Consider the following 17,591-nt stretch of genomic DNA (forward strand, 5'->3'; position numbering starts at 1 on the left):
ACAAGTGCCGTAATGCCTCAGCAGTCCTGGTTGTTTCCCTCAACCCTGCCAATACCTCTGAAATGTTCTTTTTATTAACAAATCTCTTCCACTGCCCCCATGAGTGGGCCATCTGTTTCCTGCTCAATTCTGAAAGATGCCAGTCGTGTGGTGTGCCAGGCAAGCTGCATCATCTCAGAGAGCACCAGCAGCACCTGTACAAGCCCCCATCATCACACCAGTACAAAGCCCCATCATCATCCCTGTACAAGCTCCCATCATAATCCCTGTACAAGCCCCGTCATCACACCTGTACAAGGCCCATCATCACACATGTACAAGCCCCCATCATCACACCTGTACAAGCCCCCATCATCACACCTGTACAAGGCCTCATCATCACACCTGTACAAGCCCCATCATCACACCTGTACAAACCCCCATCATCACACCTGTACAAGCCCCATCATCATCCCTGTACAAGCCCCATCATCATCCCTCTACAAGCCCCCATCATCACACCTGTACAAGGCCCATCATCACACCTGTACAAGCCCCATCATCACACCTGTACAAGGCCTCATCATCACACCTGTACAAGCCCCATCATCACACCTGTACAAGCCCCATCATCATCCCTGTACAAGGCCCCATCATCACACCTGTACAAGGCCCCATCATCATCCCTGTACAAGACCCATCATCATCCCTGTACAAGCCCCCATCATCACACCTGTACAAGGCCCATCATCACACCTGTACAAGCCCCATCATCACACCTGTACAAGGCCTCATCATCACACCTGTACAAGGCCCCATCATCACACCTGTACAAGCCCCATCATCATCCCTGTACAAACCCCATCATCATCCCTGTACAAGCCCCATCATAACACCTGTACAAGCCCCATCATCATCCCTGTACAAGCCCCATCATCGTCCCTGTACAAGCCCCCATCATCACACCTGTACAAGGCCTCATCATCATCCCTGTACAAGCCCCATCATCATCCCTGTACAAGCCCCATCATAACAAGTCCCATCATCGTCCCTGTACAAGGCCCCATCATCACACCTGTATAAGCCCCATCATCATCCCTGTACAAGCCCCATCATTGTCCCTGTACAAGCCCCCATCATCACACCTGTACAAGGCCTCATCATCACACCTGTACAAGCCCCCATCATCACACCTGTACAAGCCCCCATCATCACACCTGTACAAGGCCTCATCATCACACCTGTAGAAGCCCCATCATCACACCTGTACAAACCCCCATCATCACACCTGTACAAGCCCCATCATCACACCTGTACAAGGCCTCATCATCACACCTGTACAAGGCCTCATCATCACACCTGTACAAGGCCCCATCATCACACCTGTACAAGCCCCATCATCATCCCTGTACAAACCCCATCATCATCCCTGTACAAGCCCCATCATAACACCTGTACAAGCCCCATCATCATCCCTGTACAAGCCCCATCATCGTCCCTGTACAAGCCCCCATCATCACACCTGTACAAGGCCTCATCATCATCCCTGTACAAGCCCCATCATCATCCCTGTACAAGCCCCATCATAACAAGTCCCATCATCGTCCCTGTACAAGGCCCCATCATCACACCTGTATAAGCCCCATCATCATCCCTGTACAAGCCCCATCATTGTCCCTGTACAAGCCCCCATCATCACACCTGTACAAGGCCTCATCATCACACCTGTACAAGCCCCCATCATCACACCTGTACAAGCCCCCATCATCACACCTGTACAAGGCCTCATCATCACACCTGTAGAAGCCCCATCATCACACCTGTACAAGCCCCATCATCATCCCTGTACAAGCCCCATCATCATCCCTCTACAAGCCCCCATCATCACACCTGTACAAGGCCCATCATCACACCTGTACAAGCCCCATCATCACACCTGTACAAGGCCTCATCATCACACCTGTACAAGCCCCATCATCACACCTGTACAAGCCCCATCATCATCCCTGTACAAGGCCCCATCATCACACCTGTACAAGGCCCCATCATCATCCCTGTACAAGACCCATCATCATCCCTGTACAAGCCCCCATCATCACACCTGTACAAGGCCCATCATCACACCTGTACAAGCCCCATCATCACACCTGTACAAGGCCTCATCATCACACCTGTACAAGGCCCCATCATCACACCTGTACAAGCCCCATCATCATCCCTGTACAAACCCCATCATCATCCCTGTACAAGCCCCATCATAACACCTGTACAAGCCCCATCATCATCCCTGTACAAGCCCCATCATCGTCCCTGTACAAGCCCCCATCATCACACCTGTACAAGGCCTCATCATCATCCCTGTACAAGCCCCATCATCATCCCTGTACAAGCCCCATCATAACAAGTCCCATCATCGTCCCTGTACAAGGCCCCATCATCACACCTGTATAAGCCCCATCATCATCCCTGTACAAGCCCCATCATCGTCCCTGTACAAGCCCCCATCATCACACCTGTACAAGGCCTCATCATCACACCTGTACAAGCCCCCATCATCACACCTGTACAAGCCCCCATCATCACACCTGTACAAGGCCTCATCATCACACCTGTACAAGCCCCATCATCATCCCTGTACAAGCCCCATCATCACACCTGTACAAGCCCCCATCATCACACCTGTACAAGCCTCATCATCACACCTGTACAAGCCCCATCATCATCCCTGTACAAGCCCCCATCATCACACCTGTACAAGGCCCATCATCACACCTGTACAAGCCCCCATCATCACACCTGTACAAGCCCCCATCATCACACCTGTACAAGGCCTCATCATCACACCTGTACAAGCCCCATCATCATCCCTGTACAAGCCCCCATCATCACACCTGTACAAGGCCCATCATCACACCTGTACAAGCCCCATCATCACACCTGTACAAGGCCTCATCATCACACCTGTACAAGGCCCCATCATCACACCTGTACAAGCCCCATCATCATCCCTGTACAAACCCCATCATCATCCCTGTACAAGCCCCATCATAACACCTGTACAAGCCCCATCATCATCCCTGTACAAGCCCCATCATCGTCCCTGTACAAGCCCCCATCATCACACCTGTACAAGGCCTCATCATCATCCCTGTACAAGCCCCATCATAACAAGTCCCATCATCGTCCCTGTACAAGGCCCCATCATCACACCTGTATAAGCCCCATCATCATCCCTGTACAAGCCCCATCATCGTCCCTGTACAAGCCCCCATCATCACACCTGTACAAGGCCTCATCATCACACCTGTACAAGCCCCCATCATCACACCTGTACAAGCCCCCATCATCACACCTGTACAAGGCCTCATCATCACACCTGTACAAGCCCCATCATCATCCCTGTACAAGCCCCATCATCACACCTGTACAAGCCCCCATCATCACACCTGTACAAGCCTCATCATCACACCTGTACAAGCCCCATCATCATCCCTGTACAAGCCCCATCATCACACCTGTACAAGCCCCCATCATCATCCCTGTACAAGCCTCATCATCACACCTGTACAAGCCCCATCATCATCCCTGTACAAGCCCCATCATCACACCTGTACAAGCCCCCATCATCATCCCTGTACAAGTCCCATCATCACACCTGTACAAGCCCCATCATCACACCTGTACAAGCCCCATCATGGTCCCTGTACAAGCCCCCATCATCACACCTGTACAAGCCCCCATCATCACACCTGTACAAGCCCCCATTGCCGTGCCTGCACAAGGCCCCGCTGTCGCGCCTGCACGAGGCCCCATGGTCGCACCGATGAGGCCCACCCCATTCCGGGTCTGTGTTCACAAGAGCAGTCTTCCCTCCCCTGACTCCCTGGTCCTGAAGCTGCACGCAGACTTTAGGGTTCCGCACTGCTGTCAGCAGTTCAGACCCTGTGCAGAGGCTGAGATCTGGGTCCACAGCCTTTCTGTCCCCTGGGCTCTGGATAGGAGCCCCAAGGGCTTGCCCGGTTTATCTGGAGGGTCTGCAGAAGTGGGACACGTTTCTGTATGTGGATGTGTTTCTGGGCCTGCCCCTTCCCCCAACTCCTGAGGTCAATGAACACATCCAGGTGGGATCAGTGGCTCCCAGAGTGGGCACAGACCCAGGCAGGATAGAAATTGGTCCCCCTTGGAACGAAATAGATGCTCTGGAGCAGAGGTCACACCGGTGGGGAGCGAAGCTGAACCAGGGATCCAGACTGCTTGCCTGCCTCTGGGATCCTGGCCTTTGCCTGCGTCATTTCCTTCAGATCTGAACCTCAATGCGATTGTGGATGCCATCTCTCTTTCCTCCCTTGGGGGCACCCGTCTCCTTTCCCTTTTTTCCTTGGTGACAATAGTGACAAAAATCAAGACACACCCAGCACTTTCTGGCCAGCAGGCCCGTAAATGTCACGGGGTGTGGGACGCCCACCCTTTCCTTGAGAACACTCAGCGTGAAAGCTGTGAGATGCACCCCCACCCCAGAGATCTGGAAGGGGTCCCCCCGCCCCACGACAAAGCTACCGTGTCTTTGGAATCTCAAATTTTGCCTTAAAGTTCCTTCTCCCATTGCCTTCTCCTCCAGGCCGGTGGGAGCTCTACACTGAGTGCTCCTTGGGGGCTCTGCTCACCCCGCCCCAGAACTTCTGGGTCTGAGCCTCGGTCCATCAGATGCCAGTGACAGCTCATGGCACTGACCAGGTGACCAGATGACAATGTCATCGCCTGGCTGGTAGGCAGGGAACCAGACTCAGAGCCTGGGCTTGGCTGTTGTAGCACAGGGTGGGGGACCCAGGCCCTGGAACAAAGGCCTGTTTACCGGGGCGGGAGGACACCCACCGTGGGCCTGCCAGGCTCTGTGTGATCCACCCAGAGAATGACAATGGGCAGCCTGTGCCCCGGCCACCAGATCCTCCAGGGCCACCCAGGCCTGGCGCCTGGATGAGGCAAGCAGAGAAGAGTGGGGAGTACTGAGGTGGCTCTTTGTCCTTGGCAGGGCCAGACACACGCACGTGAGGTCAAGGAGATGATGTGGGCAGAGCGCTGGGGCCCCTGAGTGAGGTGGGTGGCAAGGCTGTTCACTTTCTAATCCCGGGGCCTGTGAATACAGCAAGGGGACTGGGTCCCTAGTCTCCTGCCTTAAAATGAGAGGATGACCTTAGATTTTCTGGGCGGGCCCAGGGGATTCGCAGGGGTCCCTTACATGGGGGAGGGGAGAATCAGTGCTGGAGAGATGCAGTGTGGCAACAGTTTGACGCCCGCCACTGGCTGTGAGTAGAGGAAGGCTCCGAGCCTAGGAGAGCAGGACCCCAGAAGCAGGACAAGCCAGGAAATAGATCTCCCTGGAGCCTCCAGGGGGAAACAGGTCTGCCCACACCTTGGCTTTAGCCCAGTACCATTTACGTAAGACCTCTTAAACTGTATGAACATAAAGCTGTATCTGAAGCCACTCAAGGTATGGTCACTTGTTACTGCAGCAGGACCCTCGCATTGAGCGATGAGCCACGTGGAAATCTCGGTTCTGCTGTCTGGAGCGTGGGGCCAGGAGGCTGTTAGAGCCTGGGGCTTCCCTCCTAAAACTTGAGGCCCACCACATCTCTGTTAAAGGTTGAGATCTTTAAGTGAGACAACACATCCCAGGCCCTCAGTGTAGCCACCATGCGCAGTAGAACAGCTCGTCATGGTCACAGCCAATCCCTTCCTCCCCAGGACACGCGCCCAGAGTACTGGTTCATCTGCTCATGTGGATGCCTGGATGTGCTGAGCTGTAGCCCTGACCCCTGCAGCCCCACTCAGCCCAGTCTAGGCTCTTTTGCTCCATTCTATCATGGGAACCAGACTCTCCAAGCTGGGGTATCACACAGAGCTGTCCTTGGAGAAGGAGTCCCAGCGGGGGATGGGGACAGAGCTGAACACTCCTGAGACGAGGCCCCAGGCTCAGACTGAAACGGAACCGCCTAGGGTGGGTGTGCCCAGAGTCTTAAACCCAGAAGACCCCCAGCTGGAGCTAGAGTATGGGTGGGTAGGCTGCAAAAGCCTGCCCTGACATTCCCTGACTGGGGCATGGCCTGGGGATTCATTGCACAGAAAACTCACCTTGGAAACCACCCAGGCCCTCAGCCCCATGTGTCCCTGAGCCACATCAGAGGCACTTCTGTCCCATGAAATCCCGAGTTGAGCACCCCAGAGTGGGCTGGGACTACTCCAGGGGCCACCTGGGGCTGTCCTGCGTGGAAAACCAGTGACCCCAGACCACAGCCATGGGGACCACGTCTCGGCTGCTGCTCACCAGCCGTCAGAAATGTGAGGCGAACAAGCAGGGCCCAGACAAGGGCCAGGCTCTGTGGGTGAAGGGAAGGGCCACAGGCCCTCCGACCTCCACCCCCAAGGCTCCTGCGTCCCCTCGGAGGGCCCACCTGCCCGTCTCATTTCTGGAGCCAGGGTTCCACTTCCCCCTGGCCCCTCCTCTCCCTGGGGTGCCCAGGGACTCCTGAAGCTGAGGCAATCTTCCTAGATGCCCAGAGGCTCAGGGTGAAGTGCGTCCATCTGTCCCCTTACCCTGAGCCCCAGGAATGACCCTGTCTGCTCTGGCAATGGCACCAAAGCGTGCCCTGCCCCACCCCGAGACATCCTGGCCTCTCTCGGATGGGGGGCGTCGCAGCTTGCCCATCCCCCCAGCCCAGGAGTCCCCACTGCTCCCACAACAGGGGCCCCGGCTCCAGGGCCTGCCCCACCCTCTGCATGGCAGGAGTTGGAAGCTAGCATGTGTGCAGCTATTTGTGGCCAGATACTCTTCCCGCCCCTCTCAGCCTGGTCCCCTCCACCCCCGCCTTCCCCTGGGAGGCCTCCACCATGAGTCACGTCCACTCTGGGGTCGGGCAGAAGCAGCCTGGCCTGCTCCGGCTTTGGAGGCCACGCCCTTTAGAAGTGGGGCGCCACCCCAGCTGGCGGCCCGGGGCAGGGATGGGAGGGGGTCTGCCCTGCTCTGAGCAGCCCAGGCTGCGGCTGTCACCAGGCCAACCAGCTCCCAGGCCTTGCTCGGCCGGCTCTGTGGGCCTAGGCAGGTCGCAGCGACAGTGCACAACATGGTGTGGCTCAGGGTCCAGGCGTAGGAGTGGCCGGCCCCAGCCCCCCGCTGGCCAGGAGGAGCCAGGGCCGCGGCCGGCCCTTAGCAAGCCAGACCACTCTGAGGTGGACCCATCCAGAGATCACAGGGCCAACGAGGGGCAGCAGAGCTAGGGAGCTGGCAGGCAGAAGGGTGGCCTCCAGAGGTCTGAGTCACCCGATGGGGCCAAGACGGACTCCTACAGTCACACCGAGCCCCTGAGGTCAGGGGAGCAGCAGCCCCTGCTCTCATCCCATCCCAAACTGAGGCCTTCCTTTATCCTCCGGCCTCAGTTTCCTGATCTGAGACACCAGGTTAGGCCAATTAGATGCCGCTGCTGCTAAGTCACTTCAGTCGTGTCCGACTCTGTGCGACCCCATAGACGGTAGCCCACCAGGCTCCCCCGTCCCTGGGATTCTCCAGGCAAGAATACTGGAGTGAGTTGCCATTTCTTTCTCCAATTAGATGAGCGCATATTAAAGATCAGAAGTCGTTCTTTCTGCTAACCTGGCAGAGGGGCTGATGGGGGCCCAGACCCGAGCGTGGGATCTTGCGTGAAATGTGGCCTCTTCAGGCGTGATCGAGGAGGGTGTCCTGGATCAAGGCGACTCTAAGTCCAGTGACAGAGGAGAGACAGGCACACATGGAGGCAGAGATGGGGGGATGTGTCCACAGGGCGAGGGGAACCAAGAGGAGCTGGCCAGGCCTGGGTCAGACCCTGCCTCACGGCCTCAGAAGGAGCCGGCCACTCCCCACACCTTGACTTCAGACGTCTGGCCTCTAAGGCTGTGAGAATGGATTTCTGTGGTTTAGCCCGCCCGGAAACGGCTACACCCAGGACACTCAGAGTGAGGGACACTCGGGTGACTCAACCCAGAGCCGGTCAGAACTCTGGGCAGAATCGGGGCTGGGGGTCAGGGCTGGGGAGGGAGGCCCTCAGACAGACCGTGGCAGCCGCACTCTCACCATATCGTGGGGTGCTGGTGACACGGGGCTGTTCTACACCACGGCTGACGGCAGCTCCAGCCCTCCTGTCTCCTTCCCCTTGTCTTCACAGGCACAGCTCCCGTGACCTGGGGTGACCAGCTCAGCTGGCCCCTGTGGGCAGCCGCCTGAGAAGCCTGGCCTGAGGCTCTCACAGGCGGTGGGGCCCCGAGGTTAATGGGCCCGGGGTTGAGTCGGAGAGTTCCTGTGGGGTGCGGGATTCCCTCGCTGAATCCCCCCACTGGGCCTGCGCCGTCACTCGGTGGGGATGGGGGGTGGGGCAGGACCCCTGAAAACTCCTCCAACTGGATTCTTTGATTCTCCAAGGGGAGGGGAGGGCAGCTGGCTCCCCCGTGAACAAGGGCCAGTGGGCCCGAGTGAAAGCGAGCGTTATGAGAAAGATGTAAACAATCCGGGCCCAGGTTTCCCTGCACCAGGCACCCAGCGCTGAGGTCTGCGGGGGCGGCAGCAAGCAGACTCGGGCCTCCAGGGGCCCAGCGTGGCTGGGGAGACGGCAGCCCCCAGGCTGAGGGCACAGCGTGCACTGCAGCGGGTGGTGACAGCAACTCCTCCCCGCCACGCTTGCTGCGTCCGGAGGGCCACGCCGAGCAGGTAAACCGAGACCCCACTGACACGCAGGGGTGTCACCAAGGTGCAGAGGGAGGCGGGGTTCGTGGGTGGTCCCTGCCCAGAGAAGTTGGGAGCACCCTGTTGTCAGGGGTGCTCCGGAGGGTGCAGGGCTGTCAGCGGGACACCCTACTCGTTTCAGCTCAGAGCAGGTTGAGGGGAGTTGGGGGGACCCCAAAGGCCTTCGAAGGCCTTTGTAAGGATCAAGTGTGTAGTCTCTGAGGTGACCGGCTGCTCCTGCCCCAGAGTGGGAGGGGTTGGTGACGAGGGGAGGGCTGGGGACCACGTGCGGGAGCTGTGGAGCACCGCTGGCCCAGACCCGCTCTCTGCTCCCAGGAGACTGCTGGCTCACACCTGGGGCTCCAAGAGCACTGAGGACAGGGTCTCAAAGCCAGTGTCTTCCCACACGCTCTCGCAGCTGTGGTTTCCATTTGGGTCCTCAGGGAGACTCTCATCTCAGGGAAATTGTAGGTTTGCCATCACGGCCAGCTCTGCCAAGTCTCTCAGTTAGCCGGAGTCCTCCGGTAGCCGCAGGATGGCAAGCCGCTGTTCCTGGGAGCCCTCCAGAGTCCGCGGTGGGCAGACAAGCCGGCTTCCACTTCCTCCTCTCCGGGCCTGACCCCGGGGTGCTGGCATCACAGACACTGCTTCCAGAAGCCGCACTTCCCGAGCCGTCCAGCTCGCGGGGTCCGGGAGTGTGGGCTCAGCAGGCTGCACTTGGTGGACGCGCAGCCCGTCTCTCTGGGGGCCCTCTGGGCAGGCAGGGCCAGAGCCCGGGAGCCGTGATGTCACCTTGATTCCCTGACGCTGCCAGGCGCCCAGCTGAAGGCCCCTCCCGGCTAGTTCGGCACTGACGCAAATCAGAAGCCTCCAGCTCTCCGAGCAGCTGCCGCCCGGGCCTCTGCCGGCAGCCCGCGGTCCCCGGCAGGAAGGGCTCCAGCATGGGGCCTGGCATTTGAGATAACCAGCTGCTCTTTAAAGGACGGCCGGCATGGCTGTGGGGCTCCCTGGAGGTCAAGGAGAGTCAGCCTCTCGCAGAACAGCAGGCGAGGCCAGCCGCCCCACCTCCCCGTCCAGCGGGCGCCTGGGGTCCTTCTGGACATGACTGCAGGCCCAAAGGGCGCTAGGAGCAAGGGAGGAAGTCAGCTCTGGTGGATCCACCCCGGGGGTGAATGGGGGCAGGGACAGGACCGCCTCTGCCTGGGGTCGAGCAGGGAGGGATGGGGCCCCAGGCTCCCCCAGTCTCCGTACACCAGGGTGTAAATAGCAGCCATCCAGAGGCTCCCATGAGGCCACCACTAGCCTCCCAGGCCCCTGTGAAGTCGCACCTTTCAGCAGATCCTTGCCAGAGCGGCCCACAGATAACACATCTGGGCTCCCTGGAGGGACGTGGTGGGTGGGCACGTGGTCATGTGGACCCAGAGCCACTTCCTGTTGTCTTGGATGAGTGCCGTCCTGGGTCCTGCTGGCCCTGAAGGAGGCCCCTCAGCCTGCCTGCTGGAGCATCTGTCCTGCCTTACAAATACATGCTTACACGCACACACATGTGCACACACATGTACACATGCAGCAGGTTCTCACAAACACACAGGAGTGCCAGCACACATGTGAACACATGTATGTGCACCACACCACACAGTGTACATGCACTCATGAGTGCACACGTAGACCCACATGCAACACACATGCTCATATATGTACACACGCACATACGTACATGCAGCGTACGTGCTCATCCCACACATGTGTGCCACATTTACACAGTGTACATGCACACACATGCTCATACAGGCACACAGATGCCTGCACACACATATACACAGCGTATGTATTCTCAAATAGACAGGAGTGCAAGCACACACGTGGACACATGTATGTGCACTGCACTGCACAGTATGCACACACACAGAGACCTACATGCAACACACATGCACACACAGAGAGAGACACACGTGTGGCGCATGCACACACACACACAGGGGCCTGGCTGCCTTCCATTCCCAGGTCAGTGCTTGCTGTCACTGACAGGGCACTTTCCAGGATTTTGACCAGTTCCTGCTCAATACGGGCCCTTCCTCTCTCTTTCTGTGCCCCTCGCTCCCGCCACTGTGCAGGCAAGACCTGGCTGTCTGCCCTGGACTCAGTGGACTCAGAAGGACAGGGTGTCCAGGAGCCAAGGTGGCTGCATGAAAAGGGGGCCATGGGGCAGCCGCCTGGGGTCCATTGGCAGGCCCATGTGGGCAGGACAAGACAGGAGCCCAGGACGGTGATGCCGGGTCCTACCTCAGTGTCGCCTGGGGTCCATCGGCAGGCCCATGTGGGCAGGACAAGACAGGAGCCCAGGACGGTGATGCCAGGTCCTACCTCAGTGTCGCCTCTGCCTCCACAGGCAGCTGGGGTGACAAGAACCCATTCCCACCACTTCAGCCCCACCACGGGCAAACGATTACAGAGGAGGGCGGATGTGGCCATGTGGCCTGCAAAGAAAAGCCCACTTGGGGCCAGCCTGCTTGAGGAGAGAGGCTACTGCTGACCCACCAAGTGGGCAGTCCTCGGAGGGTGGGACCCTTCCCCACGGAGCACCTGCTGGGTGGCTGGGGAGCTGTGAGGTGTCGCCTGGGGACCCAAAGTGTCTGTCACCTGGTACTGTCCACGTGGGCCAGCTGGGCCTGCAGGGGTGGGGCCCGACCTCCCCTCTTCTTATCCAGGGGCTCTTTCCCATCCTTAACTGATGGCAGAGACCCTACTACTGCCCCATGAGGACACTTGGGACCCTGGGCCTGTGGCTGCTGCACAGCCTCCGGCCCTGCCCCTGAACCGAATCACCCATGAGGTCAAGGGCTGGCGAGTCCCCCATCTGCCTGTTGCCATGGCTGCTCTCCTTCCCCACCAGCTGCCCGGCTGCACTGTTCTGGGTGTTTCCACCAGCAACCCGGGGCTCTGGACCCTTCTCCATGCAGATAGATGCAGTGTACATAGGAAGGAAAACGACCATGTTGAGAAGCAGACAGACCGGCAGGCAGAGGACAGGCTGGATCTTGCCGAAGACACCAGACTAGCGGCGCTTCCTGGAGTGTGTGCTGAGGCCCCCTAAACGGGATGTCTGGCTCTAGGGCCAGGGGACAGCCCTGCGTCCTCAGGCCCTGGAGCCCAGCAGAACCTCTCAGGGCCCGGCCGGCCTGGTTTCTGGGCCCACCTGGGCAGGGGTGTTGGGGGCTCCTGGGGAAAAGCGGTTCCCTTCCCGTGGCCTCCCTTCTGCTTCCCGCTTTCTGTTCTCGGGTGCAGGCTGCTCTTCATTTTGTTTTTTTCTGTCCTAATAACCTAAACACTTGGCACAGTCTGCCTCAGCTGATGGGCAGTCGACCGATGGTCACGCGGTCCACGTGTCCGGGCTGGCAGCCGTCACGTGCTTGCGGGGAGGAGGCCGGGTCGGGGAGCCCAGCAGTGGCGCCCCAGGCACAGTGAAGGCTCCTGGAGGTGGAAGCGCCCCCTTCCCTCCCCACGATGGGAAAGGAGTCAGGAGGGTTGAACCACCCCTCCCTCCACCCTCCAAGGCAAACAGAGTCCTGGCCACCAGACTCGCGCCCGGTCCGAGGGCTTCTGTGCTCCAGCTGAGCGAGGCTGACCACGGCCGACAGTCTGGGCTGTCCTGCCCACTCCCTGTCAAGCAGCGGTGGCAGTGCCCCAAAGCCGGTATTCCCACACATTCCAACCTGCCCTTTGGTTTCTAAGACATAAATATTTGCTCTTCCATTAAGAAAATAATCAGAAGTTATCCTTTAAATGGAGTGTACACACGGGTGCCCTTCAAAAAGCAAATGCTGCTCTTGCTGAAGGTGGAAGGACAGAGGCAGGCTGGGCGGCTCTGGGAGCATGGACCTGCCCTCCCTGCGGTGCCTCCACCTGCCTGAATGTTCTGGAAGCTCAGGCACCTGAGACCGAGGTGGGAGGAGGCAGATCGGCAGGTCACAGCCGAGCCCACACGCCCAGCAGAGGCTCCACGGTGAGGCCAGCACCACAGTGGGGCCTGGGTAGCATGGGGGTAGGCTTCTCTGTCTGGGCATGAACACTTCTGGGACCCAAGTCTCCGCAGGACCTCACTGGAGAGCATCTGACCTTGAGAGAGAGAAGCTGTGCTTTGGCTTGAAGGTGTGTCTCTGGATCTCGGCTCTGCCTTGTACTGGGGGCACGACGTGGACAGTGGTTCACCAGAACCAGGCTCCTCCAAGGAACCAGGCTCCTCCAATTCTCTTTGTGGGAAATGGTGGCATCCCAGCTTCTGTGTACCACAGCCCCCTCCCTGGTGGATGAAGCTGGAGCCGGTGGTCCAGGCTGGGCTGTGTAGAACCCACAGAGGACACTCTGCAGCCCTGCACCCGGTGGCCTTGTGGTGGCCAAGCTGGGATCATTTATACACCGGGGAACTAGCAAACTCCAGCTGTTTGTCTGCAAGCCAGTTACCAGCACTTTGCTGGCTCTGGCCTTCGAAGCCCTCTCACCTCTCAACCCTGGGGCCGAATCAAGGGCTGGAAAGAGCATCTGAGGAACTTCCCTGGTGGTCCAGCGATGAAGGCTTACCTTCCAATGCAGGCGGCCTGGGTTCCATCCTTGGTCGGGGATCCCACATGCCTTGTGTCCAAAAAAACAAAACAAAACATAAAATAGAAGCAGTATTGTAACAAATTCAATAAAGACTTGAAAAAAAAAAAAAAAAAGTCCACATCAAAAAAAAAAAAAATCTTAAATGAAATGCCAGCAATAGGGGGCCTTTTCTGAAGGATCCAAAGGAACACCCAAGAAAACAAGCAACCTGTGACCTAGACCCCAGGCCACACTCTCTAGTCCCCAGCAGCCCTTCCCTGGAGGGCAGGCTCTCCTGCGGGCATGGTGGGCTGCCCACCCTTGGGGGCACATGCTGAAGGGCCCCACATCTGCGGCCTCCGGGCAGTCCTGAGTGTGCCTCCCACCCCCCATGCCATGATGTGTGTGGCTACACTGTCTTGACGTGCTCACTGCCTTCTTTATATATTTACAGAGAAGCCTGGGACCTCTTTGGACCTGGGTGTGCGCAGTCTGAGGCCTGGCCCTTGCTCTCTGCCCCAGGGATTTCTATAGGCTGTTCTATAGGATGCAATCCCTGGTGGGACCCTGCTGAGGGAGCCCCCTGGAGGAGGGCGGGGACCCTGTGATCTCACTTGGGCTCTTGCGTCACTTTCTGACCCAGGCTCCCCGCTTCTCCTATCTAGAACCGCATAGGGTTATCATGCACGGGGAGCGAGCTGCTTCCCAGCAGGGGCTCAGGCGGGAACAGCTGCCGCTCCATCCTGACCATGTGATCCTGCCGCCCTCCCTGGACTCACCCAGAGCTTCCTGGGTCTGGCTGGGGAAGGGTTTCTTTCTTTTCTGCAGCAGGAACCAAAGGAACAGACCACCTGAGTAGGGGCGGGGGTCCAGGATGTGCCCCACAGGAATAGTCAGGCAGGCAACTGGGGACTTCTAATAAGGAAACCCTTGGGTGTGAGCACATGCCCAGTGTGGGGCCATCCTCTTTATCCTCCTGGAAAGCGCGACTTCACCTGGAGGCCCTCCAGGCTAAGCTCTCCTTCCCTAGGGAAGCTGCTCTGTCCTGAGCCTGTCTGACTGGCCTCCCTGTCCTTCTTGCTCCTCCTGGGTCTCCAGCCTCCAGGGGACCCTTCAAAGGGTCTTGGATGTTCTGCCATCCTCTGATAGTGAAGGACACTTCTCCGCTTGTCCTGAAGACATGGTAGCTTCTTGCCAGGTGCCCTCTGCATTGACATTCTGGAACGTTTACAAAGGCAGTTGTTCAGCTGCTCAGTCATGTCCAACTCTTTGTGACCTTGTGGACTGCAGCACGCCAGGCTTCCCTGTCCTTCATCATCTCCTGGAGTTTGCTCAAACTCATGTCCGTTGAGTCGGTGATGCCATCCAACCATCTCATTCTCTGTCGTCCCCTTCTCCTCCCGCCTTCAATCTTTCCCAGCATCAGGGTGTTTTCCAGCAAGTCAGCTCTTCACCTCAAGTGGCCCAAGTATTGGAGTTTCAGCTTTAGCATGAGTCCTTCCAATGACTATTCAGGGTTGATTTCCTTTAGGATTGACTGGTTGCCTTCTGAGGGCAGGCGTCCCGTGAAAGGCAGACCTACCTCTGTGACCGAACAGGTTCCAGCCACGCAGCCCTGCCTTGCAGCTTGTGGGACTAGGAGACAGCGTGTTTCGGGTGGGGCTACCGGGGCAGGGATGAGCAGCCATGGCCTATCGGAGGCTGCCTGTCCAACAGCACAGGATGTATGACTCACAACTCCCAAGCCAGAGAGAGTTGCAGGTGGGCTGCACATGGCCAACATCTGCCTCACACAGGCCATCTGTCGGGGTGTGTTTCCGTGCTCACTCCAGGTGGAGTCTCCTGCCAGGGAGGTTGGGGACACTTGGCTCTGTCCTCCATGGTGTGACATCTGGACTAGTTTGAGTCAAGACAGAAAACAGATGGAATGTTCCCTAGATGACCCACCTTATCCCGCTTTCCAGTGGCTCCCAGACCACACTGAGTGGGTCAGAACGCTGTCCCTCTGCAGGTCGTAATGCCCCACAGAGTGTGGTCCTAGAATGACCTTCTACTTACCTTAGGTGGAAACAGCATCCACAGAGCTCTCCTGGGCAGGGGAAGCAGAGCTCACATTGTATGAGTGGGATGCTCTGAGCCCACATGTTCCCGCAGGTACTGAGGGCCACGTCCCACCCCCACCACTTCCACATGGCTTGTAGCCCCTCTTGGATATTTCCCACTGGAGAACCGGCAGCAGCCCCCAGCCGGGATTTATGGCTGGGACCGCAGGTCTACCCCTCTCTCCAGGATCCACCTGGGGGGCAGTGATGGCCTCCCACCAATAAAAACATGACCCCAACACCCCAGACTTCTCCCCGTTGTTCTCAAAGCACTAGGGGCTCGTCAGACTTCTGCCCACCCCCTAACACACACACACACCTCGCAACTCCTGTCCTGTCACCCAGGACTCTCGGGATGGGGTGAGGCTGGTCTCTTTCCTTGAGGAGCTCGGGAAAAGCTCAGCTCTTCTCAGGTTCCCTCTGGGGAGCTTGGTGGAGTCCACACTCACCCCTCGGGGCCAGCTCGGAGAGGGAAGGTAGTGACAAGCACCACACAGAGCAGACAGATTCCTCCCCAGTCCTCGGCCCCGGCTCTGACCCCACCCAGGTGATTGCCTGCGAGGCAGGTGACCAACGGATGTGACCACAGGCTGGGAGGAACATCAGGGCCAGAGAAGCCTGGAGCCAGGAGGAAGAGGCCTCAAGGTCAGCAGGGCCACGGGGACCCTCTTCTGAGGGCAGACGTAGGGACAGGATGCAGCGTCTGCTTTTAAAAGTCATGGAGCGATTTTCTTGTGTTTTAGGGGACAAAAGTGCAGAGCATGAAAACCATGATTGCAGGGCTTTAGTCCCTACGGGCAAGGCTGAGTCAGTGGCGATGTTAGCCCCCAGTTGACCGAGGGAAACCAGGAAATGAAAACACATCTTGGACCTGCTGAGACCTTGCTGTGGCCCGTGAGTGACGGAAGTGTGGGCAGCACGGAGCTGGCTCCGGCTCTCAGCCTGTTTTTGGAAAGGGCCAGGGAGGAAATATTTTAGGCTCTGTGGCCCCTCGGTCACTCACAACTGCTCGGCTCTGCCCTTGTGTCGAGAGAGCTGTCATGGATGACAGGCAAATGAGTGGTTGTGGCCATGTGCCAATAAAACTTTATTTACAGGCCCTGAAATGTGAATTTTGTACAATTTCCACGTGTTGTAAAATCATCACCTCTCCTCCTTTTTCTTCTTCTCTTCCTCCTCTCCCCTCCTCCTCCTCCCCTCTCCCCTCCTTCCCCTTTGCCCCTTCCCTCCCCCTCCTCCTCCTTCGTGCCCTGTAAAACTGTTAAACCCATTCTCCACCAGAGGAAGGTTGGCTACAACCAAGCCAGCTCTGAGAATCCCATCTGATGCTCTCATTTACTGGTGAAGTGAGGGACACACTGACAGGAAGGAAGGGACTTGGGGAAGTTCTGTGGGCACACGGTGGCAGAGCCTGGACCAGGGGCCAACCCCACGCTCACCAACACTCATTGCTTCCACTGCTGGGATCCTGGCGTGTGGTGGGCCTGTACCCCCTGACCTGGGCAGCACCCTGTCCCTTTGGGGAACAGGCCTGAGCCTGATGGCTCTGGAGGCCACGGGTCTCAGAGCCCAGACTTTGTGGACCCCAGGGACCTGAATGCCACCCCCCAACACCACACCACCCCAGTTCCATACCCTTCCTGGCTGATGCAACTGGCACAGGAGTGGACTAGCCAGGCAGCACTGTGAGGGCGTCTATAGGCGCGGGAGAAAGGGGCTGCTGCTCCTCTGGGGTCTCTAAGCTGGACCACCATGCAGGTCCTAGGGTGCTGCAGCCAGGATCCCTGTCCCCAGACTCCTGAGAAGTCCCCTCTGCAGGGAGAGAGAGGACTGGGGTGGGAGAGAGCAGAGAGGTGGGGGAGACGGCCCTGTGCCCAAGGCCCATAGACCCATCCCACCCAAGACTCCTGTTGTGCAATATTTTGCGTTGGGAGTTTGTTTTCTCAAGTTCCATATCTCGAGCGCGCCCTTGACACTTCCTGAAGGAGAACCACAGGGAGGACGCCTGGCCAGAGATCCTGGTAGAGCAGCTGCAGCGCCGGGCGGGGCCGGGAGCCAGGGAGGGGGCTGCAGGGAGGGACCTGAGCAGAACCAACGGAAACCCAGCACCAGGCGGGACCCTCTCAGAGCTGCCACAGGAGACCCTGGAACTGGCCTGGCAGGCGCAGCCCCACCCCTGC

General features: G+C 58.3%; 1 protein-coding gene across 1 annotated transcript; it reads left to right on the forward strand.

Annotated features, from left to right (window-relative positions):
* The first annotated feature begins 312 nt into the window (after positions 1 to 312).
* LOC139182685 (uncharacterized) lies at positions 313 to 3,806 on the forward strand. Its single transcript, XM_070787681.1, has 7 exons — positions 313 to 994; positions 1,110 to 1,269; positions 1,464 to 1,778; positions 1,879 to 2,199; positions 2,276 to 2,542; positions 2,974 to 3,309; positions 3,458 to 3,806. The coding sequence occupies exons 1-7, from the start codon at positions 313 to 315 to the stop codon at positions 3,804 to 3,806; spliced, it is 2,430 nt and encodes an 809-aa protein (XP_070643782.1).
* Positions 3,807 to 17,591: the final 13,785 nt, after the last annotated feature.

Source organism: Bos indicus, chromosome 1 (genome assembly GCF_029378745.1).
Source record: "Bos indicus isolate NIAB-ARS_2022 breed Sahiwal x Tharparkar chromosome 1, NIAB-ARS_B.indTharparkar_mat_pri_1.0, whole genome shotgun sequence".
NCBI classification, from domain to species: Eukaryota; Metazoa; Chordata; class Mammalia; order Artiodactyla; family Bovidae; genus Bos; species Bos indicus.